General features: G+C 36.7%; 1 protein-coding gene across 1 annotated transcript; it reads right to left on the bottom strand.

Annotated features, from left to right (window-relative positions):
* Positions 1–4,394: 4,394 nt before the first annotated feature.
* On the bottom strand, positions 4,395–6,447 carry LOC132638487 (TPD1 protein homolog 1B-like). The gene is made up of 2 exons (XM_060355345.1): positions 6,339–6,447; positions 4,395–4,730 (listed from the first exon to the last, which is right to left on the bottom strand). The coding sequence occupies exons 1-2, from the start codon at positions 6,394–6,396 to the stop codon at positions 4,420–4,422; spliced, it is 369 nt and encodes a 122-aa protein (XP_060211328.1). The 5' UTR covers positions 6,397–6,447; the 3' UTR covers positions 4,395–4,419.
* Between the last annotated feature and the right edge of the window lie 17,384 nt (positions 6,448–23,831).

The raw sequence follows: 23,831 nt of genomic DNA on the forward strand, positions 1-23,831 counted from the left end.
AATGGAATCGGGGGTTCACGACCTTATGTCACCTCGATAAAGTATAGCTATCCTTGAGCTATTATGCATGCATTATGATAATAGTATGATAAGCCTATGATATGCACATGATGATGATATTACACCGTGCCTATATGGCCGGGCAGACACCGCTAAAGCGGGCAGACATACGATGATATTACACCGTGCCTATATGGCCGGGTAGACACTGCTAAGGCGGGCAGACATACACACCACTATAGTGGGCAGCTTATACCCCGGACGCGGGAGGCCTGGACGCTAAGCTCATGCCCACAGGTAGACAGGGAGGTGATCTTGATCCAGACTCGTAGGAGCTAGTAGCTGATTTGAGAGCACTCCATTGTTTTGGAGGTGCCTTGATTATTCTTTTGTGTACGTATGCATATTTTGGGCACGACGGGGTCCTATCCCGTCCCTATGTCTAGCACTCTAGTAGAGGCTCGTAGATACGCAGTGTGGGTTATATGGTCTCACAAGGTCACTACGGTATATATGTATATATGTGTATATTGTCATTTTGATAGCCGAGAGGCTTATGTATATAAAAGTATTTATGTTCTCAAATGGAAAATGATTTTCTTATGATTTGAGTATAAATTGATAAAAGGAGGCCTATTGAGTATAATGAGTAACAGAGCGAGTGGTGCTCGGTGGGTAGCCCCGGGTACCCGTCACGGCCCCTAGCTGGGTCGTGACAAAAGTGGTATCAGAGCAGTTCCGTCCTAGGAAGTGTCTACGAGCCGTGTCTAGTAGAGTCTTGTTTATGGTGTGTTGCGCGCCACGCTAATAAATAGGAGGCTACATGGCATTTAGGAAAAATGACCATCTTTCATCTTAAGAAATCGTGCGATAGAGCTGTGCTGTAAGATTTTCCCCTCTTAATAGTGTGTTATGATTTCAGAAATGCCGCCAAAAGGAAAAGCTACGGCAGCCCAGAAGGGCAAGATAGTGGTTGAAGAAGGGCTTGAACGAGAGCCGTCTATAGATATGGAGGAGGGAGAACCCCAGAATAAGGCCCTACCTCGGTTTTCCCATACTTCACCCACTTTAGAGGATCAAAGGGGAGCCTTAACTTTAGCTCCAGCACCCCCAGTTCCTCCACCAGACGCCTCGGGCCAAGAGATGAGACATGTTATTCTTTTACTGACTCAATTGGTAGCCGCTCAAGCTCAGCGGCAAGATGTGGGCCACGATAACAGGGGTTGGAGAAAGGGAAATAATTCTTCAGGGTTTGATCATGAGTTTAGGGGTGCTCCGAGGCAACAATTCTTTAGGCACTCAGTTCGTTCAACAAGTGGTGCTCCTCCGCAGTTTCCTAGACCCAGATTTGATGGACCTACTTATTCAAGGTCACCCTAGAGTCTCAGAGTTTCCAGTTCTCGGATGCGGAGTGGTTCTAGTCAGACGAGATCCCCAGTGCCACGATGTACTCGGTGTTGTAGGTTACATTGGGGAACGTGCCGCTTGGGCTCGGATGTTTGTTATACCTGTGCTCGGCCAGGCCATATCATACGCGATTGCCCGTGGAGGCGTGGTAAAGGTAAGGTTCAGGCTATGGGAGTGATAGCTGGCTCTTCGTCGTCGGTACACCCTCCAAGGCCAAGGCCACAGATGTTAGTAGGTGGTGATAGAGACCAAAGAGGAACGCCCAGTCCAAGTGGATCCCAGCATCATATCCGTGCGTTAGCTGAGCGACAGGATCTTGAGTCTCCCCCTGATATTATTCCAGGTACATTGTTAGTATCCTCTTATGATATGTGTGCATCGATTGATTCGGATCCTATGTTGTCATGTATCACCCCCGTTGTGATGATTGTGTTGAGGTGAAAATCTGAGCCAATCCGACAATTTGAGATGGCTATATTTGTTAGTAACCTAGTGATAGTCAGGATTGTAAGATACGAGTAAGCTGATTGACAGGGAGGTGATCCTGATCCAGACTCATAGGAGCTAGCGGCTGATTTGAGAGCACTCCATTGTTCGGAGGTGCTTATGATTATTCTTTTTTGTACATGTATATTTTGGGCATGACGGGGTCTTGTCCCGTCCTTATGTCTAACACTCCAGTAGAGGCTCGTAGATACGCAGTGTGGGTTATATGGTCTCACGAGGTCGCTATTAGGCATATATATATGTATATAATTTGATAGCCGAAAGGCCGATGTATATAAAAGTATTTATGTTTCCAAATGAGATATGATTTTCTTATGATTTGAGTATAAATGCGATAAAAGAGCGTTAAATGAGTATGATGAGTAATAGAATGAGCGGTGCTCGGTGGTTAGCCCCGGGTACCAGTCGCGGCCCCTAGTCGGGTCGTGACACCTTCGACGAACTTAGTTTCACCGATTCAGATGACTTCAAAATCCTATAGTACGCGCTTAAAGTTATCAAATACTCTCCTTAATCTCATGAGGACTTCATGTTCACCTTAAGCTCGTGTTGGTCTACTCACAATGCAACAATCCAAAATCTCTGAAATGTAACAACAGTACGGGTGCCAGAGTACCCATACGGACGCCGCCTTATCCATTTTAGGGTTTTCTTAGAAAGACCTTTTTAGGATTGTACTAAGGCCCATCTATTTGTAGTTAGGGGTGTACCCCCTTTATTTTAGGAGAGATTTTCATTATTCATCACACTTGTAATCTGAAAAAAGGGTAGTGGAATTTTCTTAGTGTTTGGCTTGGGTTAAAGAGGCAATCTCCAAAACTGGACCAGTTCTCAGAGTTTACAGATTCGGTTTCTTAAGTTTTATTTACTATTATTCATCAATATATTATCATTTACTTGCTGTTGTTATACGTAATAAATTAAGCTAACCACATATCCTATCAACCACTTACAAATTTAATTGTTATCTATTTTTACAGGTAAACAGGTTTTCCCTGTAGAACTTATCTATAAGAGTAAGTGTACAATCTTGTGCCAGATTAATGAGATAGTCTCCCACAGAGAAGAAAACTTCCCACTTACGTAGATGGGTTCCATGCCGAATATCAATTTTGTTGAGACTCATCATTAAGAGTAGGGAGTTTTGCTTGGAGCACTGTTACAAATGTTGGTTTGGAAATATTTGATAGTTGCCTCTACTTCCAACCTGAAATTAGTTTTACTGCTATAATTCAGTCTTCCACTGTTGAATGTTGGTTGAAATTGGATTCTGATAGAAGGGGTGTCGACGGTTTGAGTAATCTCTAGTTGTTGTTCACCATTGGAGGTAGTTTTATGTCCATTTCTTTATGGGGGACAATCAAAATTGGAAGAGATTTTGGGTTGTGAATGGATGGTGTTTTAGTCGAGGTTGGTATTTTAGTTATCGATGTTAGGATTGATTTTGGTTGTATTGTGGACGGATGATTTTGCGGTGAAATTAGGCCTGTTTACCGGGTCTGTGACATTAGAACTAGCCGTTGTGGTGGTTGAATGGTGGGGTTAGCTAGAGTGAGGTTGATTGTCGAGGTATCATTGGTTGGTAAATGTGGGTCTGGGGTTCATGTTGGGGATACTGAGGGGAGGCCCCCTGGATGCATAAAGTCAATAAACTATTTTAGGTAGAAGGGAGAGCATTTGATATAGAGAACAAAACTCTTTTTTATCTAGTAGTCAATTATTGGGTTAAAAATGTCCTTCTTTTTAAAGGAGTTATGAGATGGCACATGTGACGTTGCGCCATGTGACCCAATCATAAGTAACCTGATTCATTCGGGTTAATCCAAAACAACTAGCAACTATTTATTCGTATCAGTTCTTCTTTGATGTTTCACGTTTTGCGACTAAATGGATTGAAAATATAACATTTTTTTCTTTATTTGCAGCTGCAATTTTTGGATCACAATCAGTGCAAACGAGCTCCAACCGATTTCAGATCTAGGTTCACCTCTGCTTTTTCATCCTTTGACAATGGTGGATTCTTAGAATTCCAGCTCCAACAGTACCATAAAAAAATACAAATAGATTGGATTATTTAAGGGTTGAGTCTGATATCCATGTGGACCAATAAAACAGTTCTACCTATTTAATCAAAGCTGCACATATGCCATCTCATAATTCTGTAAAAAAGACGGACATTTTTAACCGTAAAGGATAATTGGGGTCCAATACATGGAAGGATCATTTTTAACTTGAAAATTAACATTAAGAGCAATTGGAGTCCAATAAGTGAAAGCAGGACAACTTTTTAACCATTTTCAATGCGTTAGAGTCATTTTTTCCCTTTTCCGAAAAATATATTTAAAGTAATGAATCCTCCTGTTAAACTCAAGTAACTAGTAAATCTGCCTCTACAACGCACATAGTAATTTGTCAATTGAAGGGGAAAAGAGAATTAAAGCATAATAAAATAGAAGAATTAAAAACCAAATAAAGCTTGAATTTCATTTTCGATTAATTCTAGTTTCAGCAGGAAGCTATAACAGAAGTTGGCCTTAGGAAAAACGGAGGATCCCACGCATAAGAGAACTTGACAGTATCCTTTGGTTTTATGGAACCGCCATTGTTGATACTACATTGGTTGTCTCCTACGGGCTTGAAATTAGATGGATCCACTGGTTCAGTTGTCTGAAAACCATTGCAAAACAACAACATGTTTTGCATGGGACAATCACAATTGTTCACCACAATCACATTCCATTCTGGCTGTCCCTTTATTTCGTTCCCACTCCTGATTGTTCCAATTGTTATATTGTTCAAGTCACAACCACAAACACCTACACGATCAAACAAAAGAAAGATGAAAATATTAGATAAATAAGGAAGAAATTTTTTATTTTTGTAAAACAGCTGAGAAGTCTTATCTATGTTGGGATCGAAAAAATCGAGTGTCATGCGGAAGCTAACAATTGCAAACATATGAAAAACTAATATAAAAACATAAAAACTATTGAGAGCATAATTTCTCCCTAGACAAAACTCTTTAAATGACTACATGTTGTTCATGAGAAGAAAAGATCTCCTATTTAGAGGTCTAAAATTTCTCCTCAAAGATAAGGATAGATTGGTAGAATCCTTTTTCACAATGAAAACCTTTTCCACCAAGAAAACCTTTTTGACGTAAAACATAATTATGATAAAATTCAAATAAGATAGGAAATTCAGGGCAAACCTAACCATTTATTTCATACATCTTTACTGTACAAAGAAAGAACGACATGGTTGATTAACCAAGTAACTTATTTTAAAACAATAATAATTAGAGATTGCATTAATTCCAATTGAATCATGGCAATCTTCACAGGAAAAAGCAGGCCTAACGAAATTGAATTGTCCACCTATTGTTCGTTTACTACTCTTTTTCTTTATCCTAAATATTGATCGTTTTGAAAAATTAAGTTTTAATCAATATATTTGAAAGTTTTAAAAAATAATAAGCCAGTTAATGTTTTGGCATGAGGCCTACTTCTATCTGTAATTTTTAATTATATTTATTTACCTTACGAGCAAAAAGGTTCGAGTAGATCCCAAATTATGTAAATGGGCACAGCTGGCCATGGGAACTAAATCTGAACTTTTAAAATGAAAGATTCTTTTTCCATGAATGCTGATCCCTCAGAAAAAAAAATGAATATCCATATTAAGAGGATATTCGATCTGACAAACTCATTAATGAAAATATCGCACTATTAGGTTATTCGGGGCAAAAGATCCATCCTGATTTATTTGTTTGGGTCAATTTACTCCATAACTTCAAAGAAATAAGTCAAGACGAAGTTAAGGAATATTAAAAAAAAAAAAAAAAAGTAGAAGCAGTCGCCCGTCCTATTAGCCGAACGGAAGATAGGACATGTTAGGCCTTTCTTATTTTTGATAGGCAAGGAAATATCATTTGGAATCCCTAAAGGAAAATGATTTATTCATAGAAGCTAATAGATCTTTTTATTGATGTCTAAGATTCTCCACTATTTCCCTACACCACAAGAAAATATTTAGTAACAACCCTATAATAGTATGAACTTATTTTGACTAAAATAGAAAATCTATTCCTATATATCTTTGACTACAAATTATATTTAGACATAAATTAAATAAATTAACAAACACCAAATCCTAAACAATTTTAGTTTTCTTTGAATTATTCTGCAACATAGACCGCATGAATATTCGGATTGTAAACTTTCAATGAACAGCCATTCACTTTAGATTGATTTCAAGAGATGTTTAGAAATTTGATTAATCACGTTTATTAAAATTGGACACTAGAGCTCTTGTACAAACAAAGAGTTATATGAAAAGAAATTAAATTATATATGCAACTAACTGTTAGCCATATATAATAAGATTGAACTAGTTAACAAAATCACAAAGCCATATGTCTTTACCTTTGCTGAGAAGTGTAAGGAGAAGGAGAGTGATAGAGAGCTTAACAATGGTTGCCATTAGGGAAAGGATCTCTTTGTTGATGCAGAAACTGACTGCGTCTTTGAAAAGTTGGAATTGGAAAAGAATAAACATTGAAAGAATGGTTCAATGTTAGCCATATTTATAAGGTGCCTTGTCATTAATGCCTAATTTTAGTTTAATAGTATGCGGTAGTGGTCATGTCCTCATTAAATAAACTAGTTTTAGTACCCGCGCAAATGCGCGGACGACGTTAAAAGCATTATTCATGTTAAATTATGACTTGGCTTAATTGAGAACATTAGATTATATTTGTTTTATCAAATATGCAAATATCATCTTGTTTCCCAAAGCAATACACTCAATAACATCATCTCTATGTTACAAAGGAAACAAAACATATGGTCGTCAAATAATTCTTACGTTATTTTTCTTTATTACATTATTATCAACTATTGGTAATATTAAATTACTAATATGACTTTTTATTAGGTTTTCACTTGGCTGATATCATTATCCACTCTCCTTTTAGTATAACAAAGAAATATGTTTTCTCACTCGTGAAGTATTTTTCAATTTTATAACCCTAATTTTACTGTCCACAGTTCTTAACAATTTATCAATAATAGTTTTGAGTATTATTAACTTGTATTGACATAATATCCGTGGTTATTGCTCCTTTTCAAATATAAAATGTAGATATTTCACTCCTGAAAGTTAATTTACACTTTTACATTTGTTTGGTGTATTAATATTTCTAGTATAAAGTTTTTTACTTTATTTTATTTTTAAATTAATTAAAAGTATAATACCCTCATCCTCTCTATATTATCCTCTTTATACATTTTTCCAACTATATTATTTTAACATAATTTTTTTATTAAGTATTTTACCTATAATTTAAATAGTATCATACTTTATGCTAAATTGTAATCTTTAATAATATGAATAGATAAGTTTTTGATAAAAAATTTTCTAAACTCTTTTAATTTTATTTTTATGATTAATTCGAATGTAAATTTTCCTTCTCCTTATTTTCGGCATAATAATAATGAGTTTTTTAATTACCTAATAATTTAACTTGTTTTTTGTTTTGCTGTTTAAGTCTATAATTAAAATCTTTAAGTATTTGTTAGTTAATTTTTTATTTTTATTTTTTGAATCTACTGAAAGTATAGACACACTCACATTATCTTTGAAATATTTTTTGGCTTTGATTTTAGATATTCTCCTTGAATTACGTGGTTTTATTATAACGCTTATAAACTTTGTATAGACATTTTTTTTTGGGGGGGGGGGGGGCGTAAGTAGCACTTTGTATAGACATTGCGCATGTGACTTTTTCCAATGGGCTACTTAACTTTATAAGAAAGCTTACTATTCTCATTATGTATTGTATTTTCATTTTCAGTATTTCTCATTTTGGATTTATCACTTAAGACTTCAATTACATGTATGCATTTCATATCATAATTAAAATATTTGGCATCTCATATTTGAATATTTTTATCTTTTAATTCAAATTCAAACTTCAATTACGTGCATGAATGTCTTATCATAATTAAAATATCTGTCATCTCATATTTAAATATTTTTATCTTTGAATTCAAATTCGAAATGGTGATGAAAGGATATGGAAAAATGAATATTCTTTTAATGTTTCATTATATATATATATATATATATATATATATATATATATATATATATATATATATATATATATATATATATATATATATATATATATATATGTTATATGTAGGTTAGAATTAATCCAAGAGCTAGATATAAGATAAAAGAGGTTAAGAAGTTGGAACTTTAAGTATTGTTGATGCGATATCGTTCAAGCCATAAAACGGAAACCCTAATAAAAGTGGGGCTTAATGTCACGACCCAAACTGATGAGCCGCGACGAGTGCCTGATCTTTAATGATCAAACACCCCTATACTCATGTCTGGACAACACTACATAATAAGGACCCACAAGCTACTCAATCTGGATTAAACTGACTCATGAAAGGATAATATATATATATATATATATATATATACTGAAGATAACAATGCAAGCCAACTAGGCTGCCCCATGAACTGTACACAGAAGATGTTACACCTCGCACTTTTCAGAGCACGAGCACGCCATGTATTTCACCATATTAATGGAGTATCGGAGACGTCCTGTGAAGTTTTGAAAGGTACAAGCCATGGGAAGTACGGAACAATGAAGTAAATGATGAATTATGATCTGTAAGTCGTAACCGGGAAGGACAACCTTGGAACCAAAGAAAATGACCCTTATCAAGTATAATTAATGATAAATATCATGTATGGAAAGTTTCGGAAGATTCCGGGATCAAGCAAATTGAAGAAAATAAGTTTGTCGAAAATTTGGAAAAAAAATTGGCAGAATTTTGGGTCAAATTCAGAGAGGTATATCTCTTGGTATATCAGGAGTTTTGAGGTATTTCAAGAGCCTAAAATGAAGTTCATGAAGTCTAGTTTCCAACGCAACAAACCGTTCGTCAATACGACATCGGAGTAGGGATTTATGGGCGTTTTCAAACAGACTGCCAGAAGCCTGCGAACCTATGCGGAAATTCTAGAAACTATTTTAAAAGCCCACCAAGTTCGGCCTATCAGCCCAAACCGAATTGGACTACTATATATACCCTCTTAAGTCATCTAAATCACCTCATTTTTCACCATTTCTCATCTCCACACTTCTCTAGAAGCTCCCACAACATTCATCCAATAATCTTACACCAAGATATAGCAAATTTAGGAGTTCCTACATCAAATTAAGCTCGGGTTTGTAAGATTACCAACGAATCTCAACTAATCAAATAAGGGTCACGACTTTGGGGCTCATATTTTCAGCAAAAACGAACCTTCTAGATCCTATGAGCTCTCTCCAACACTCCAAACCATTACAAATCAAATCAAGAGAAGATCAAGCCATAAAATCCTTAACTAGTTCATGGAAGTAGCTTGTTCGTACTTCTAATTGAAGTTGTGGTGGATAAGCTTTAGGGTGAATTATGTGAGGTGAAGTTCTTCAAGTTATAAGGTATGTTTTTCATCTTGAATTTGATATTAAGTCGTGTCTTTTGAGGATTTTAATGGTTTAAAGTAATGGAAAAACATGGCATAAAGGTCGTAGATAAATATGTTGATGTTGTTGGTTTATGGATTGATTTTCGAAGGAAGTTTCGAACGGATTTGTATATGTTTGTCATGTAGTATCTTGATTACGTTATGGTTGATGTTGTTAATGATGTTTGGGAGTTGTTTTGGAATTTGGAGGAAGAAAATAATACAAGGGAGATGCTGCCCGAATTTCGGCAGATTGTAAGAGGATTTAATTTGAATGCTTAAGACAAGCATGTGACTATAAGACTAATAATAGTATGAATTCTTTTGAATGTAGATTTACAAGCTTGGAAGGATAAACGTTAGGTAGTTAAATTTAAGGCGACTGAAAAGGTATGTTAAGGTTGTCCCTTATTTTCTCGGCATGACTGCATATATGGTAGGAGCGTAAAGAACCTTATGACTAGGGATTTGTCAAAGTAGAGCTTGTCATATTGTGGCATAGTTTTCGAGTGTTATGTTATTCTCAGAGACAGAAGAGACATGTTACAAAATCAATGTGTTTTTAGCATATGCATGATATACATATATATATATATATATATATATATATATATATATATATATATATATATATATATATATTTAGCCTGGACACTTGGTCAGTGAGACATTTTCTTTAGCCTGGCCACTTGGTCAGTGAGACAGATTGCCTGGCCTATGGGTCAGTGAGACAGATTTCCTGGCCTATGGGTCAGTGAGACAGATTGCCTAGCCGACGAGTCAGTGAGAATTTTCAGTTGCCTGGCCACTTGGTCAATGAGATATATAATAGTATTATATTGCATTTCATATGAGATAGGTCAGGTGAGATTTTTAGGGCATTCTTTGGCCTCCAGATTGTATTATTTTCAGTTCAGTTTCAGTTATTCCATTGCCTTACATACTCAGTACATTTTTTCGTACTAACGTCCCTACTGCTTGGATGGGGAGGGGGGGTTGCGTTCATGCCTACAGGTTCAAGTAGCCAGACAGATGATCTAGCTCAGTAGGTCTTCCACTCAGTTGCAGTCAAGGCGTTCCACTTAGTTCGGAGTTGCAATCCCTTTTGGTATGCTATTTTGCCATATATATATATATATGACGGGGCCTTGTCCTGTCCTTTCTACAGCTCGTGTTCCCTAGAGGTCTGTAGACAATTGTATGTAGTTGGGATGTTATGTAGCCTTGTCGGCTCTCATTTTTGTTGTACAGCATACATAGCAGCCTCGTTGTCTTGCTCAGTTGTGTATATATATTTTGGGTGTGTGTGTGCGCAGTTCAGACGAGATAGTCAGCTATAGATATATACGGCCTCGCCGGCTTGTTGGTATTGTCTGTGTGCAGGTAGGCCTTATCAGAGTTTCATATTTAGAGTGGTTCACTCGGGCCTAGTTTGGCATCGAGTGCCGGTCACGCCGCTCCAGATATAGTCAGCATTTATATATATGTATATATATATATACGGCCTCGCCGGCTTGTTGGTATTGTCTGTGTGCAGGTAGGCCTTACCAGAGTTTCAAATTTAGAGTGGTTCGCTCGGGCCTAGTTTGGCACCGAGTACCGGTCACACCGCTCTAGATTTGGGGCGTGACAGAAGAATAGGAGCCTACAAGGATACATCACAAGTCATCTACACATAACTGTCTACAGACCTCTAATGGAATAAAACTGTAGAAAGGACGGGACAGGGCCCCGTCATACCCATATGCATATCTATATCCCAAAAGTAACATACCAAAATGAACTGCAGCTCCGGATCAAGTGGAGGGCACTGACCATCGCTGGATGAGAGTCCTATTGAGCTAGACCGTCCGTTTGTCTCCCTGAACCTGCGGGCATGAACGCAGCCCCCGAGCAATAGGGGAGGCAGTACACACAATGTACTGAGTATGCAAGGCATCAGAGTAACATATATGTAAGAATCATGAATGGAATCTGAAACTCATAAACAAACTGACTGTCTGAATGCATCTGTATGACTGAAGATACATCTGTCGTGTGTAATATGCATGCTCTTCTTTAAAAAATCATATACTTCTATATCTATAGTAAACTGCCCGACCATATAGGTACAGTGTGAATAGTATACTGCCCGGCCTTATAGGCACGGTGTCATCATCATCATCCCGCGTCTGGGCATCCCGCGTCCGAAAAGGTAGTCATCTCACGCCGCCCACTAGTGGTGCTATCCGACCATATAGGCACGGTGTAAGAAAATAGTTGTACATATATGTGTGTGTGTATATATATATAATGCATGAAAGACTCATGAAAGATATACTCTGGATTACTCTAGATAACAAAAGATCTCTAGAAGTTATGAACATGAACATAAGGAATCAAGGATACGATGAATCCTGTACCATCTAAGAGTAGAGTCTTTGGAACTCATTCGCTTACTTGTTCGTTCAGATAATAAAGATCATGCCAAAGGAATAAAAGGGACAGCCTTAACATACCTTGAAGTGTATCTAATCGTCAAACGTCTATTTCTTGAGCTCGTAAGTCTACAACCAAGATAACATAGGCCACAATTAGCCCCTTTATAACACTTACCATTCAATTCAAGTGAAAAAAAAAAACTTAACGAAGTTCAGGCAACATCTCCTTCATAACTCAATAATTCCTCAATTTCCAGTTTAACTTAAATATCAACAACAATACTAACAACAACAGTATCAATACTTACATATCAAAATATAATCAATTCTTCTCCAAATCATTCCTCAAAATATCCCTCAATTCCAACTCTACCCTCATTCAACTTACAACTTCCATAACTATAATTCTCTTTACTTAAAACCACTAAAACTCTTGATAATTAGCTTAAACACAAAGGTAGGAATCATATACATACCTTGAGGAGTCTAGGGTTCCAAGAATCAAACTTTAACTCCAATTCCAAAGCTTAACAACTCCAATAGAACCCTAGGAGTTCCCTTCACAAGCTCGGGTTTACAGGGATCGGATCTTGCTAAATCTTCACTATGATGATGGAAAATATTGAGAGGAATATTCTAGGACTTTCTCTGATTTTGGGAGTTGAAAATAATGAGAATAAAATGTGAGGTTCAAATATATATAGAGGGAACTAGAAAGTTCCAGTGGTGCGGGTCGACAGTGGGTCGACGGCTCGTCAACGTGTCGACAGCTCGTCAACGTGCTCCGTCGACCTGCCACCTGAAACTTCAGAGGCTGCAGAGCAGGGACGATGCACCACGACGACGCGTCGACATGTCGACGACTCGTCGATGGTGAATAAGTTCTGCAGACTCTCCTGAGTCGCTCCGGCCCGCGTCGATTCGATTCGTTTAGCTTCAAATCCTATCAAATCGCAAAGAACGTATTCTTACACTTTGGTACACGCGGGATAAGGCACTTAATTTCTCAAAAACTCGGATACGGATCCCCATGCTAAGGGTATAGACCACCCCTAAGCCAAGGACTGCTTGCGACGAAAACGAGAGGTGTAACACTTAACGTCAAATACAAACACAAACTCCTAAAACAAAAAAGAAATACCGTGTTTGATAAATAATTGTAACAACTTAAAAATTCATCAAAATACTTTGCAATAAATCATAGTGCCACCCTATAATTCAAACAGTAGCATCAACCTCCTTCAAATATAATTAAGATGTTGTTCTTTACTTTAACCAATTTGAATGCATACATAACATAGCTATATTGACAATAAAAAAGCTTTGGACCAAAACGCAAAAGAAAGACATAGAAAGGCCGGGAAAACACGAATAACCTTCAATAAGTTTCCTCTATTTTATTAATTTTTCAGTGGCTACAAAGTTCAGTACATCTTGATTGAACCCACAAGTACGCGGTTTTTTCAGTCAAGTATAGTTGATAATCCCATTTTCGAATATGAATTTGAATAAATTCTCCTTATTATTATAAATATAGTTTTTTTAATTCTTCCACCTTATCTCCACAGCTTTGGGCGACAACAGTATAAGTTTTCATATTATAGACTTCCTACAATGTCAGTTTCCCATCGATCAATATTCTTAAGAAGCTTCTCCTTGTCATTATGAAGTACTTAACCGATTAAGCAATACATCAGCTAAGCCATGTATATAGTTATAGTCCATTCTTTTGTGAAGCTTTAATACTCATTCTATAAATCAATGGCGTATATTATCCGCACAAAAAAAAAAGGGTAAAATTCTCATAAGATCTCTTAGAGCATAAATATAGCTACCTGGTGACTACACGTGGTTCATTGTCTAGAATAAAAACACAGCTTTGCTATCAAAATTCCAAATATCCTCCCAAACAGTGATGATATCCTAAGGCTGAGCAATCAATTTGTTTAGAACCTGCACATCTGTGATCAATCATGTCATAGTAACTGGATCGTGTTCTAGACCTATAAAACCAAATTGATTAGACAATTTAAACCAACGATATTTGAGAACAAAATATATAGATAAAATACGTTACCCTAAAAATTATGTATAAAGTTTTTACATTACTTTTAGTCTATACAACTTATCGCAGGACATTAGAGACGTCAAACTCAATAAGATTCCTCAGCAAGAAAGGAAACAAATATCATTCATATGAAATAACGTCATAAAAATATAATAATAAGAAAATTTCTACCTTCATCCTGGAATAACACAAACCATATCTATTCAATGCTTATTTTATCGGAATTAGAATGAATAACAGTGGTTACTAACTTCTCAGATTTGGTGTAAGAAACAATGTTGGGTCACAATAATAGTTGTGAATCTATAAATTTTCACGTATTTCCGTTGAGAGATGATTGTTAGTAATTCTATCTTCTTCTTTTTTATATATATCTATATTCAAGTCTGTTATCCTCCCTTTATATTTATAGATGCACATATAGAAGATAAGATCAAATATGTTATCTTTAATTCAAAATTCGAATATTCTTATTATTAATTCAAATTCAAAATTTTATCTCAACTCATATATTTTTATCTTTCAAATTTCATTCGAACTCAAATTTGAAAAATAAAGATAATTACCAGTTAATAATTAGTTAGACAACCTCAGGATATTCTATTAAGTATTAGGTGACACCGCATAAAATATAACATTTTGAGGTAAATACGTATTTGTGAAGAAAAAAAAGAGGTGAAATACCAATTCAGCCATATGACTAAAACATTCACAAACATTATTAACTTAAATGAACTGCTAAATCAAATAATAATTAGAGTAATGCAAACCATCCCTCACACGACCCTAAAGAGAAAAATAAACAGTTTTATACGACAAATCAGAAATAATTACTTTAAAAGACACGCTACCTAAACAAAAATATTACTTCTAAAAATAACTTTACAAATAACCAGAGAAGAATCTGAACGGCGAGAGATAAATAAGTTTATAGAGATATGTAAAACCTTTGAATCCTAGCAATGTTGCTTTGTATCGTTGGCCATTCAGTGTCATATACTCCCTCATGTTCTGTAGTGTAGAAGTATTTCAGCATCAAATTTTCTCATTTACATCCATGCGTTTGCTTGATTCTTGATACCTATAGATTAATCAGAAAAAAATATAAGCATCATTCAAAGCAGTAGAACTTTCTTTTCAAAGGAGTAATTAATAAGGTTAATTTAATTTGCAAGGCACAGACTAACAGTTGCTCCAAAAAACAATCAGTTCATTGTGATGAAAACAAGGCAATAAATTTATGATAAATTTAAAAAGAATATATAGGTGTGTTGCTAACAGAGAAATCTCTAATATATAGGATATTAACATATCATTTATCTATTAAAAAATCCAACTGCCTCTGCTTACGGTTTACATTTTCTCCTCCTCCTTGGATGTGGCTTTGGAGCAGTTAAGACGAAGCCATCATAATCAGCTTCAGATTTTTTATTACTTTATTTGTCGGTGCGTTTGATTTTGGCTTCTTCTTCAGTATTAATACTCTCAATGAGATTTGTGCATGCGTTAAGTGTATGTCAGAGTGACATTTAATTCAACATTTTCTTTGCAGAATTTTGCGTTTAATGAAAGAATTGAGAACATAAATGATTGATACTGGACCTTGCGCGCAGAGGAGGTACACTAAAATATGTATTATTGTTTTCCTTTATTATTTGATGCAGAAACAGAAGAGCATGTATTATTTTTCTAAGGGTATGCAGTTAAGAGAGGAAAAAAAGCAAAAGTTGGTATTGCTTATTATGGCAAAAAAATAAGCATGCTTTAGAAAAAAGGAGATAGTAAACGAACCATTATTATCATTTGTGTTTTCTAATTTGGAAAGCATATCAAAGAAAGGCGAAGGTCTATTGTATTAAACAGTATAATTATAGCAGTATAAAGAGGATTCATGAAGCAAACGGGTGTTTTTCTATTGCGGTATAATATCTTTATATTATTTGATATTATTTGGTAGTATATTTGTAGGGAGATAATTACCATATATTAGTTAGTTTCCTTGTTTCACTAATTACCATATATTAGTTAGTTTCCTTGTTTCACTAGGGTTCAAGATTATATCCTATATATATTCTCTCCTGGTGAATGAATGGAACAAGTCAAGATTGTATAGTTTCTACATGGTATCAGGCCACACGTTTTTTTTCTTCTCTTCATCGTAAATTTCCATGGCCGGTGACGCCGTACCTCCTCCACCACCACCCAAAATTGAGTCTAATTGTTACACCTCGGAAAAATCTTCCGTTGGTACGCAAGTGAATGAACTAGCGAAATACGAGTATCGGGTTAATGATGACTTAAGGGCATGTTGGGAAAGAGTTATAACGTCCCTTAGATTAGTATTGAAGTGTTAAACAAGTGTTAAGAAGGTTCCATGAGGATCGGAGATCAAACGAAGTGGCGAAACTAAGTTCAGTGACTGATGAGTTCTACGGCTCATTATACGGACCGTATAATGTTATACGGACCGTATAGTGGACCGTAAAACCATCACAGTGAAGGTTGGTTGCTGGTGGAATTTTACGGTCAGTTATACGGACCGTATAAAATTTATACGGACCGTATAACGAACCGTCAAATGGTCACAGTGAAAGGTTGCTCACTAGTAACGTTTTACGGTCAGTTATACGGACCGTAAAACTGTTTTACGGACCGTATAACGGACCGTCAAGTAGTCACAGTGAAGGGGTGCTGGGCAGACCCATTTCACGGTCTATTATACGGACCGTATAACCATTATACGGACCGTATAATGGACCGTATAATGGAACCCGGCAATTCGGTGATGATTTAATAAATAAAGACCAAGTTCATGAAAATCATTTCCACATTTCCTCTCTCTCTCTAAAACATCTCTCTACAACTTTTGTACAAGTTTTCAAGGGTATTAATCCATCAACCACATTAAACAAGTAAATCCAAGGTAGAAACCCATCAAGGATCATCTAAAGTCAAGAAACCCAAATGGAGAAAGACTAGGGTTTTGCTCAAAGTGGAGTATTATCAACAAAAGCTTGTCCCTACAACTTCTAAGGTAAGATTCATGATTTTTATATGATGTTTACGGTATGGGAGAATTAAAATGCATGGATTGTAGAAAACATGGTCCACTAGGACATGAATGATGAATAGTGACGTTTTTGAGACATAGTTTGAATTGAATCATGATTGTTGTTGTATTGTGATATGAGTGTGTTATAAATGACGTTAAGATCATGAAATAAACATTGTATATGGATGAACGAAGTTGGGTGTTGTGACCCTAAATAGGGACAAATGGAAGTGAATTGAGAATGTGGATAATGTAGATGATTAATGGCCATGGAAATGATATTATAAATGTGTTGTTGACGTTTGGGGTTGAATTATGATATGGACAAATGTTGTATAGATAAAGGAGATGCTGTCCAATTTTCTCTAGTTCTAGCCATGTGCACTAGTTATCGATACTAATGATAGTATGGCCTTAATGAAGGTAAAAACGTGAGCATCGAAGGAGTACGTGCAAGTGTAGAATAATTCGACAAAGAGGTATGTAAGGCTAACCCTTCTTTCATAAGGCATGGCTCTTTGGCCAAACTCCTAATCCCTCTATATGAGCATGTTGACTACAAATGTTTCACTTTCCGAGCTCATAAGCTCACTATCCTTGATTGGTACTACGAATGCGCTACGCACCTCAGGTGACGAGTAAGACTACGATATAGAAGTAACAATAACGATAATGATAGTAATGATGATGGTGATAATAATGATGCTAAAGGTGCCTATGGGCTGTTATACTCATACGTGCCTATGAAGGGCTATAATGAAACCCCGAGCTTATAACGCCGGGTAGAATATATGTGTATGAATATGTATAGAATATGTATACGATTACGAAACGCGCGCACACATCTGCAGATGGTACGGATAACCCTGAAGCCTTGGTAGGGCCAGGTATGAGTAACATTGAGCCTTGGTTGGCCAAGTATGTATATGAAATACTGATCCAATGAGGTCGGGTACGCTATGTAAATGCCATGTATACGAAATGATTATGTATGTATATATATTATGTAAAAGAATGTGATGAGACTATGTATAAGAATACGAATGACGATGTGAGTAAGTAAGCGACATGATGATGATGATATTATTGTCTCCCCTCCTATGCTATTCCATATATTGTTCATTATGTTGTATATCAATGTTAATCATGCTTTACATACTCAGTACATTCTTCGTACTGACGTCCTTTTGTTTGTGGACGCTGCGTCATGCCCGCAGGTGCACAGGGAGACAGACTTGACCCATAGCTGCCTATTTGAAGATTTCATAGAGAGCTCCATTTCCTTCGGAGCCATATCTTTTGGGTACTCATTCTTTTGTGTATATAACTATGGGCATAGCGGGGTCCTGTCCCGCTCATGATATGTCATACTCTTAGAGGCTCGTAGTCATGTGTATGTGGGTAGAGATGTTTGGCCATGTCGGCCTATGTTTTGTATATCTTTTGTTGGCCTCGTCGGCCTTGTATATTTGACATGGCATAGATGCCCATGATATGTTAATTGATGATGATCGTCCAATGGGACTAGCTTGATTAATGATTTAAAATGCATGAAATGAATTATGGTTCACCTAGATGTTATGATATGCATGATAACGGGGTGCCCGGGTGGGGTTGCACCGGGTGCTCGTCGTGGCCCCCTAGTCGGGTCGTGACACTAATTCTCCCTATTTTCTCGGTCCTCAAGACCGACCCGGGGACTATATCACGCCTACTCGTTTCAAGGGCGCATCAAATAACGCTGCCGTCGGTCAGCACTTTACTTCCGATCAATAGAAGGCTATTACGGGATTTTTTGGTAATGCTACAATTCCCGAAAATCGCTTGAATGATAAGTTTGATGTTTTTTCTTGGATTATTGACACTGGTGCTACTCATCATGTTACCGGTGAGAAATCTTAGTTGTTTGATGTCCATACTGTTGATTTTCCTATTGGTTTGCCTAATGGTGAAAAGGTGCTTGCTTCTTTGGAAGGTTCTGTTCGACTGTCAGATAAAATCACCTTACATCATGTCCTTTATGTGCCTTATTTACGTTGCAACTTACTCTCCGTCCCCCAACTTACTGATAATTTACATACCATTGTCTCTTTTAATTCTTATATGTGTGTTATTCATGACCCACTGAAGGAGCTGATTGGAACGGGAGTTAGGAGGGACGGACTATATTATTTTAGCAAACCGGACGGACTATACTATTTTAGCAAACCGGACATGGTGCAACATGTGTCTACTGTCGTGGCAACGTCCGCATTGGAATTGTGGCATCGACGATTGGGGCATCCTTCCGAGAGAGTAGTTAAGTTGCTTCCTCATGTCAGTAGTGATAAGAGTAGTTTAGTAAAGGATTGTGAAGTGTGTTTACGTGCTAAGCATCCTAGAGACAAATTTCCTTTAAGTGATAATAATACATCTAGAATATTTGAGAAAATACATTGTGATTTGTGGGGCCCATATCGCCATGTTTCGTCGTGTGGAGCTCGTTATTTTTTAACAATTGTTGATGATTTTTCCCAAGCTGTTTGGATTTACTTGTTGGTTGATAAAACAGAAGTGTTTCAGATGTTTATGGCTTTTGTTGCTATGGTTGATCGACAATTTAATCAAACAATTAAAGTTGTACAAAGTGATAATGGTACAGAATTTAATTGTTTGATTGATTATTTTTCCGCCACTGGTATTTTGTTTCAAACCTCTTGTGTGGGTACTCCGCAACAGAATGGGAGGGTAGAGAGGAAGCATAAACATGTGTTGAATGTTGCGAGGGTTCTCAGATTTCAGGCCAATTTGCCTATTTTTTTCTGGGGTGAATGTGTTCTTGCTGCATCTCATCTCATAAATCATACCCCCACACCCAAATTGGAAAATAAAACACCTTTTGAAATTTTATTCAATAAACCTCCTTCTTTTGATGTTATTCGTACTTTTGGGTGTTTATGCTTTGCTCATAATCAAAAAACTCAGGGTGACAAATTTGCTAGTCGGAACAGAAAGTGTTTGTTTGTGGGATATCCATTTGGTAAGAAGGGGTGGCGGTTGTTTGATCTTGATACGAAGGAATTTTTTGTCTCTCGTGATGTAAGGTTTGTGGAGGATGTGTTTCCTTTTGCTTGTCCGGAAGATGTTAATATTTCGTCTAGTTTCTTTGATGAAGGTGCTGAAATTGATCGTGATTTTATAGTGTACGGGGATGAATTAAGGGGCGAAGTTGATAGTTCGGAGGCTGCCGAGCAGCAGCCGCAAACCACTGCCCAACCAGCGCCTGCTGGCAGCCAGGCCGAGCTGCAGCCAGCGGCCCCTGTCCAGCCCGCTGGGAACCCAGCGCCAGCTGGCAGCGAGGCTGAGCGGCTGCCAACAGTCACTGCACAGCCCGCTGGGAACCCAGCGCCCGCTGCCAGCGAGGGGGGGGGGGCAGCAACACCATACCCCAGTCACGAATGTGGAAGGTGGCTTAGGGCGTGGTTTTCGGGAGAAATTTCCCTCTGTTGTACTTCGTGATTATGTGACACACTCAGTTTTTGCTAATAGTCCGTCCCCTACAACTCCTGTTAACAATCAATCCTCAAGTACTCCCTATCCTTTGGCACACTATATTAATTGTGACAATTTTTCTGTAAATTATCGTAAGTTTCTTGCAGCTATTATTTCGAGTAAGGATCCTAAGAACTTCAAAGAAGCCATGAAACACGAAGGTGGGAGACATTCAATGAAAGAAGAGATACGTGCATTGGAAGACAATGGTACATGGACTTTGGAACATCTTCCTCCGGGTAAGAAAGCACTTGGTAATCAGTGGGTGTACAAGACCAAGTTTTTGTCAAATGGAGATGTGGAACGGCTCAAATCGCGCTTGGTTGTGTTGGGAAATCATCAACAAGCGGGAATTGACTACAATGAAACTTTTGCTCCGGTCGCCAAGATGACTACTGTTCGAGCCTTCTTAGCCATTGCAGCATCCAAAAATTGGGAACTTCACCAAATGGATGTTCATATGCCTTTTTACATGGTGACCTTGATGAGGAGGTGTATATGAAGCTCCCTCCCGGGTTTGAAAGTCCATATCCTACGTTGGTGTGTCGTTTGCGCAAATCGCTGTATGGGTTGAAACAGGCCCCTAGATGTTGGTTTGCAAAATTGGTGACTGCTTTGAAAGGGTACGGTTTCCTTCAATCTTATTCTGATTATTCTCTTTTTACATTTACTAGAGGGAATATTCAGATTAATATCTTGGTTTATGTTGATGATCTTATTATTTCTGGGAATGATTCCGCTGCACTTGCAACTTTCAAAGCCTATTTGAGTGATTGTTTCAAAATAAAAGACCTTGGGTCTCTCAAATATTTTTTGGGTATTGAAGTAGCTCGTAGTTCATCAGGGTTGTTTTTGTGTCAACACAAGTATACTTTTGATATTATCTCTGAAGCAGGATTGTTAGGTGCAAAGCCAAGTGGGTTCCCTATTGAGCAAAATCATAAACTTGGCCTTGCAAATGGAGATTTGTTGTCGGATCCGGAGGTCTACCGTAGATTAGTCGGGCGTTTGATTTATTTGGGGGTCACTCGACCGGACTTGGCATATTCTGTTCATATTTTGTCTCAATTCATGCAAGAACCCGGATTGAACATTGGGAAGCGGTCTTACGAGTGGTCCGTTATTTGAAAGGCACACCAGGACAGGGTATTTTGTTACGTGCCGACAGTGAGTTGACTTTACAGGGATGGTGTGATTCTGATTGGGCGGCTTGTCCGCTTACTCGTCGTTCGTTGACAGGTTGGCTAGTATTTCTAGGTCAATCTCCCATCTCTTGGAAGACAAAGAAGCACCACACAGTTTCTAGATCTTCTGCAGAGGCTGAATATAGGTCCATGGCTGCGGTCACTTATGAGTTGAAGTGGCTGAGAGGTCTGTTGTTGAGTTTAGGTATACAATATCCCAAGGCGATCAAATTGTTTTGTGATAGTCAGTCCGCTTTGCACATCGCAAAAAATCCGGTTTTCCATGAACGAACAAAGCACATTGAGGTAGATTGTCACTTTGTTCGTGATGCAATTAATGAAGGTTTGATTTCTCCGTCACACGTTTCAACATCTTCACAATTGGCAGACAATTTTACCAAAGCTCTCGGCAAAACTCAGTTTGACTTCTTGCTTTCCAAGTTGGGCATTTTTTATTCCCATGCTCCAACTTGAGAGAGGGGGGGGGGGGGGGGTATTGCGGTATAATATCTTTATATTATTTGGTAGCATATTTGTAGGGAGATAATTACCATATATTAGTTAGTTTTCTTGTTTCACTAATTACCATATATTATTTAGTTTCCTTGTTTCACTAGGATCTTAGTTTCCTTGTTTCACTAGGGTTCAAGATTGTATCCTATATATATTCTCGTTTGGTGAATGAATGGAACAAGTCAAGATTGTATAGTTTTTACATTTTCATTTCTGTATTCTTCTTTATCTTGCCTTGTGTTTTGGGGCACGGGGTATGATGGACAATGATGTCAAAAACCACCGCAAGGACCAAAGTCAGGCAGGAGTAGCAACGGCTTCTTCCGCGTCGTTTTGAGCTCTTTCGAGGAATTGTATCCTCATGATCAGGTGCAATTTTCGTGCTCTTTTTTTGAATTAGTTAGATTTCGTCTTCTTCAATCCATACGACCATAATTAGAATATTTTGTGTGTGTTTGTTTGGGTTGCAGTTACTATGAAAGCAATTACATTAGACCAAACACAAAAAAATACATCAGAAGTTAGGGAAAAACACAAGTACCTATATTAAAAGTTCTTTTGCATATCTTCTATACAAGATGAATAAATTTTTTAAATTGAATTTGAATGAACAATAAATATTCTTTTTAAATTAATCAATGATTATCCTTCAGAATCATTTGATTGGATAAGGATTTTAAACCATAACTTTCTCATGAGCAAATTTGTAAAACAATTATCGTATCTATCTGTATTCTCTTTTGCCTTCTTTTAGGAGAATTATTCATGAGAAAATATTTAATAATATTAAGCCAATATTGACACAACATCATAACTTTTGAGCCATTAAGTAAATAAAAATGCACGTTAACTTATAAAAATGAAGAATAGGTAGGATACGTTCTCTATTAAGCAGATGAACACATGACACACAACAAAAGTTTTGTATCAAACATTGCCAAAAGCTAAAAGATTATCTGCAATTCAAATTTAACCATCAAATAATATTTTCTATAAATATGATTTAAAAATGGATATAATTTTGTAATTCTTTTTTCATTACTTATCTTCAATTTGAATTTCATTGAACAAAAATATATACTATGTTTTAAATTTTTTTATCCTTATCGCACTTTTCTTTAATTTGAATTTGAGTTCAAGAAATTGATCTTCTATATATGAAGTTAAATTGAAGATGAATATCTTTTAATTCTTTATCATTATCCAACTTATTTGTAATTTGAATTTGAGTTGGAATATAGATCTTTTATCGATAAACCTATATTATTTTACTATTTAAGATTGAATTATGCAATCAACTCAAGTTTGTTTATGTGACTTTGCATTATGATTTTATTTAATGCTTAGCATACAAATTTACTGATACTTGGCTATAATATAATTTAATCAGTCCGTTTTGTAAATGCCCTACAGAGGGTTATTCCTAATGAAAATTTGTTGTATATTATCTGTAGTAATTGCAACGAGAAAAGTTCTATTGTTTTTTAATGGTTTCATTATACTCTTTGTTTGTCATTTTTTCGTTTCGTTTCAGAAAGTGCAACTTCTGCATTTAAAGACACAAAAGATTAGTGCCCATGCAACCAGAGATAAAACCCAATTGGTGAAAG

Source organism: Lycium barbarum, chromosome 4, assembly GCF_019175385.1.
Source record: "Lycium barbarum isolate Lr01 chromosome 4, ASM1917538v2, whole genome shotgun sequence".
Lineage (NCBI taxonomy): Eukaryota > Viridiplantae > Streptophyta > Magnoliopsida > Solanales > Solanaceae > Lycium > Lycium barbarum.

What these genes read in the sequence shown, in the direction of transcription:
- LOC132638487 (XM_060355345.1), bottom strand. Translation starts at nt 6,396, where the DNA reads ATGGCAACCATTGTTAAGCTCTCTATCACTCTCCTTCTCCTTACACTT. An exon ending in CCTTACACTTCTCAGCAAAG is followed by an intron (nt 4,731 to 6,338) that starts GTAAAGACATAT and finishes TTGATCGTGTAG; the next exon opens with GTGTTTGTGGTTGTGACTTG.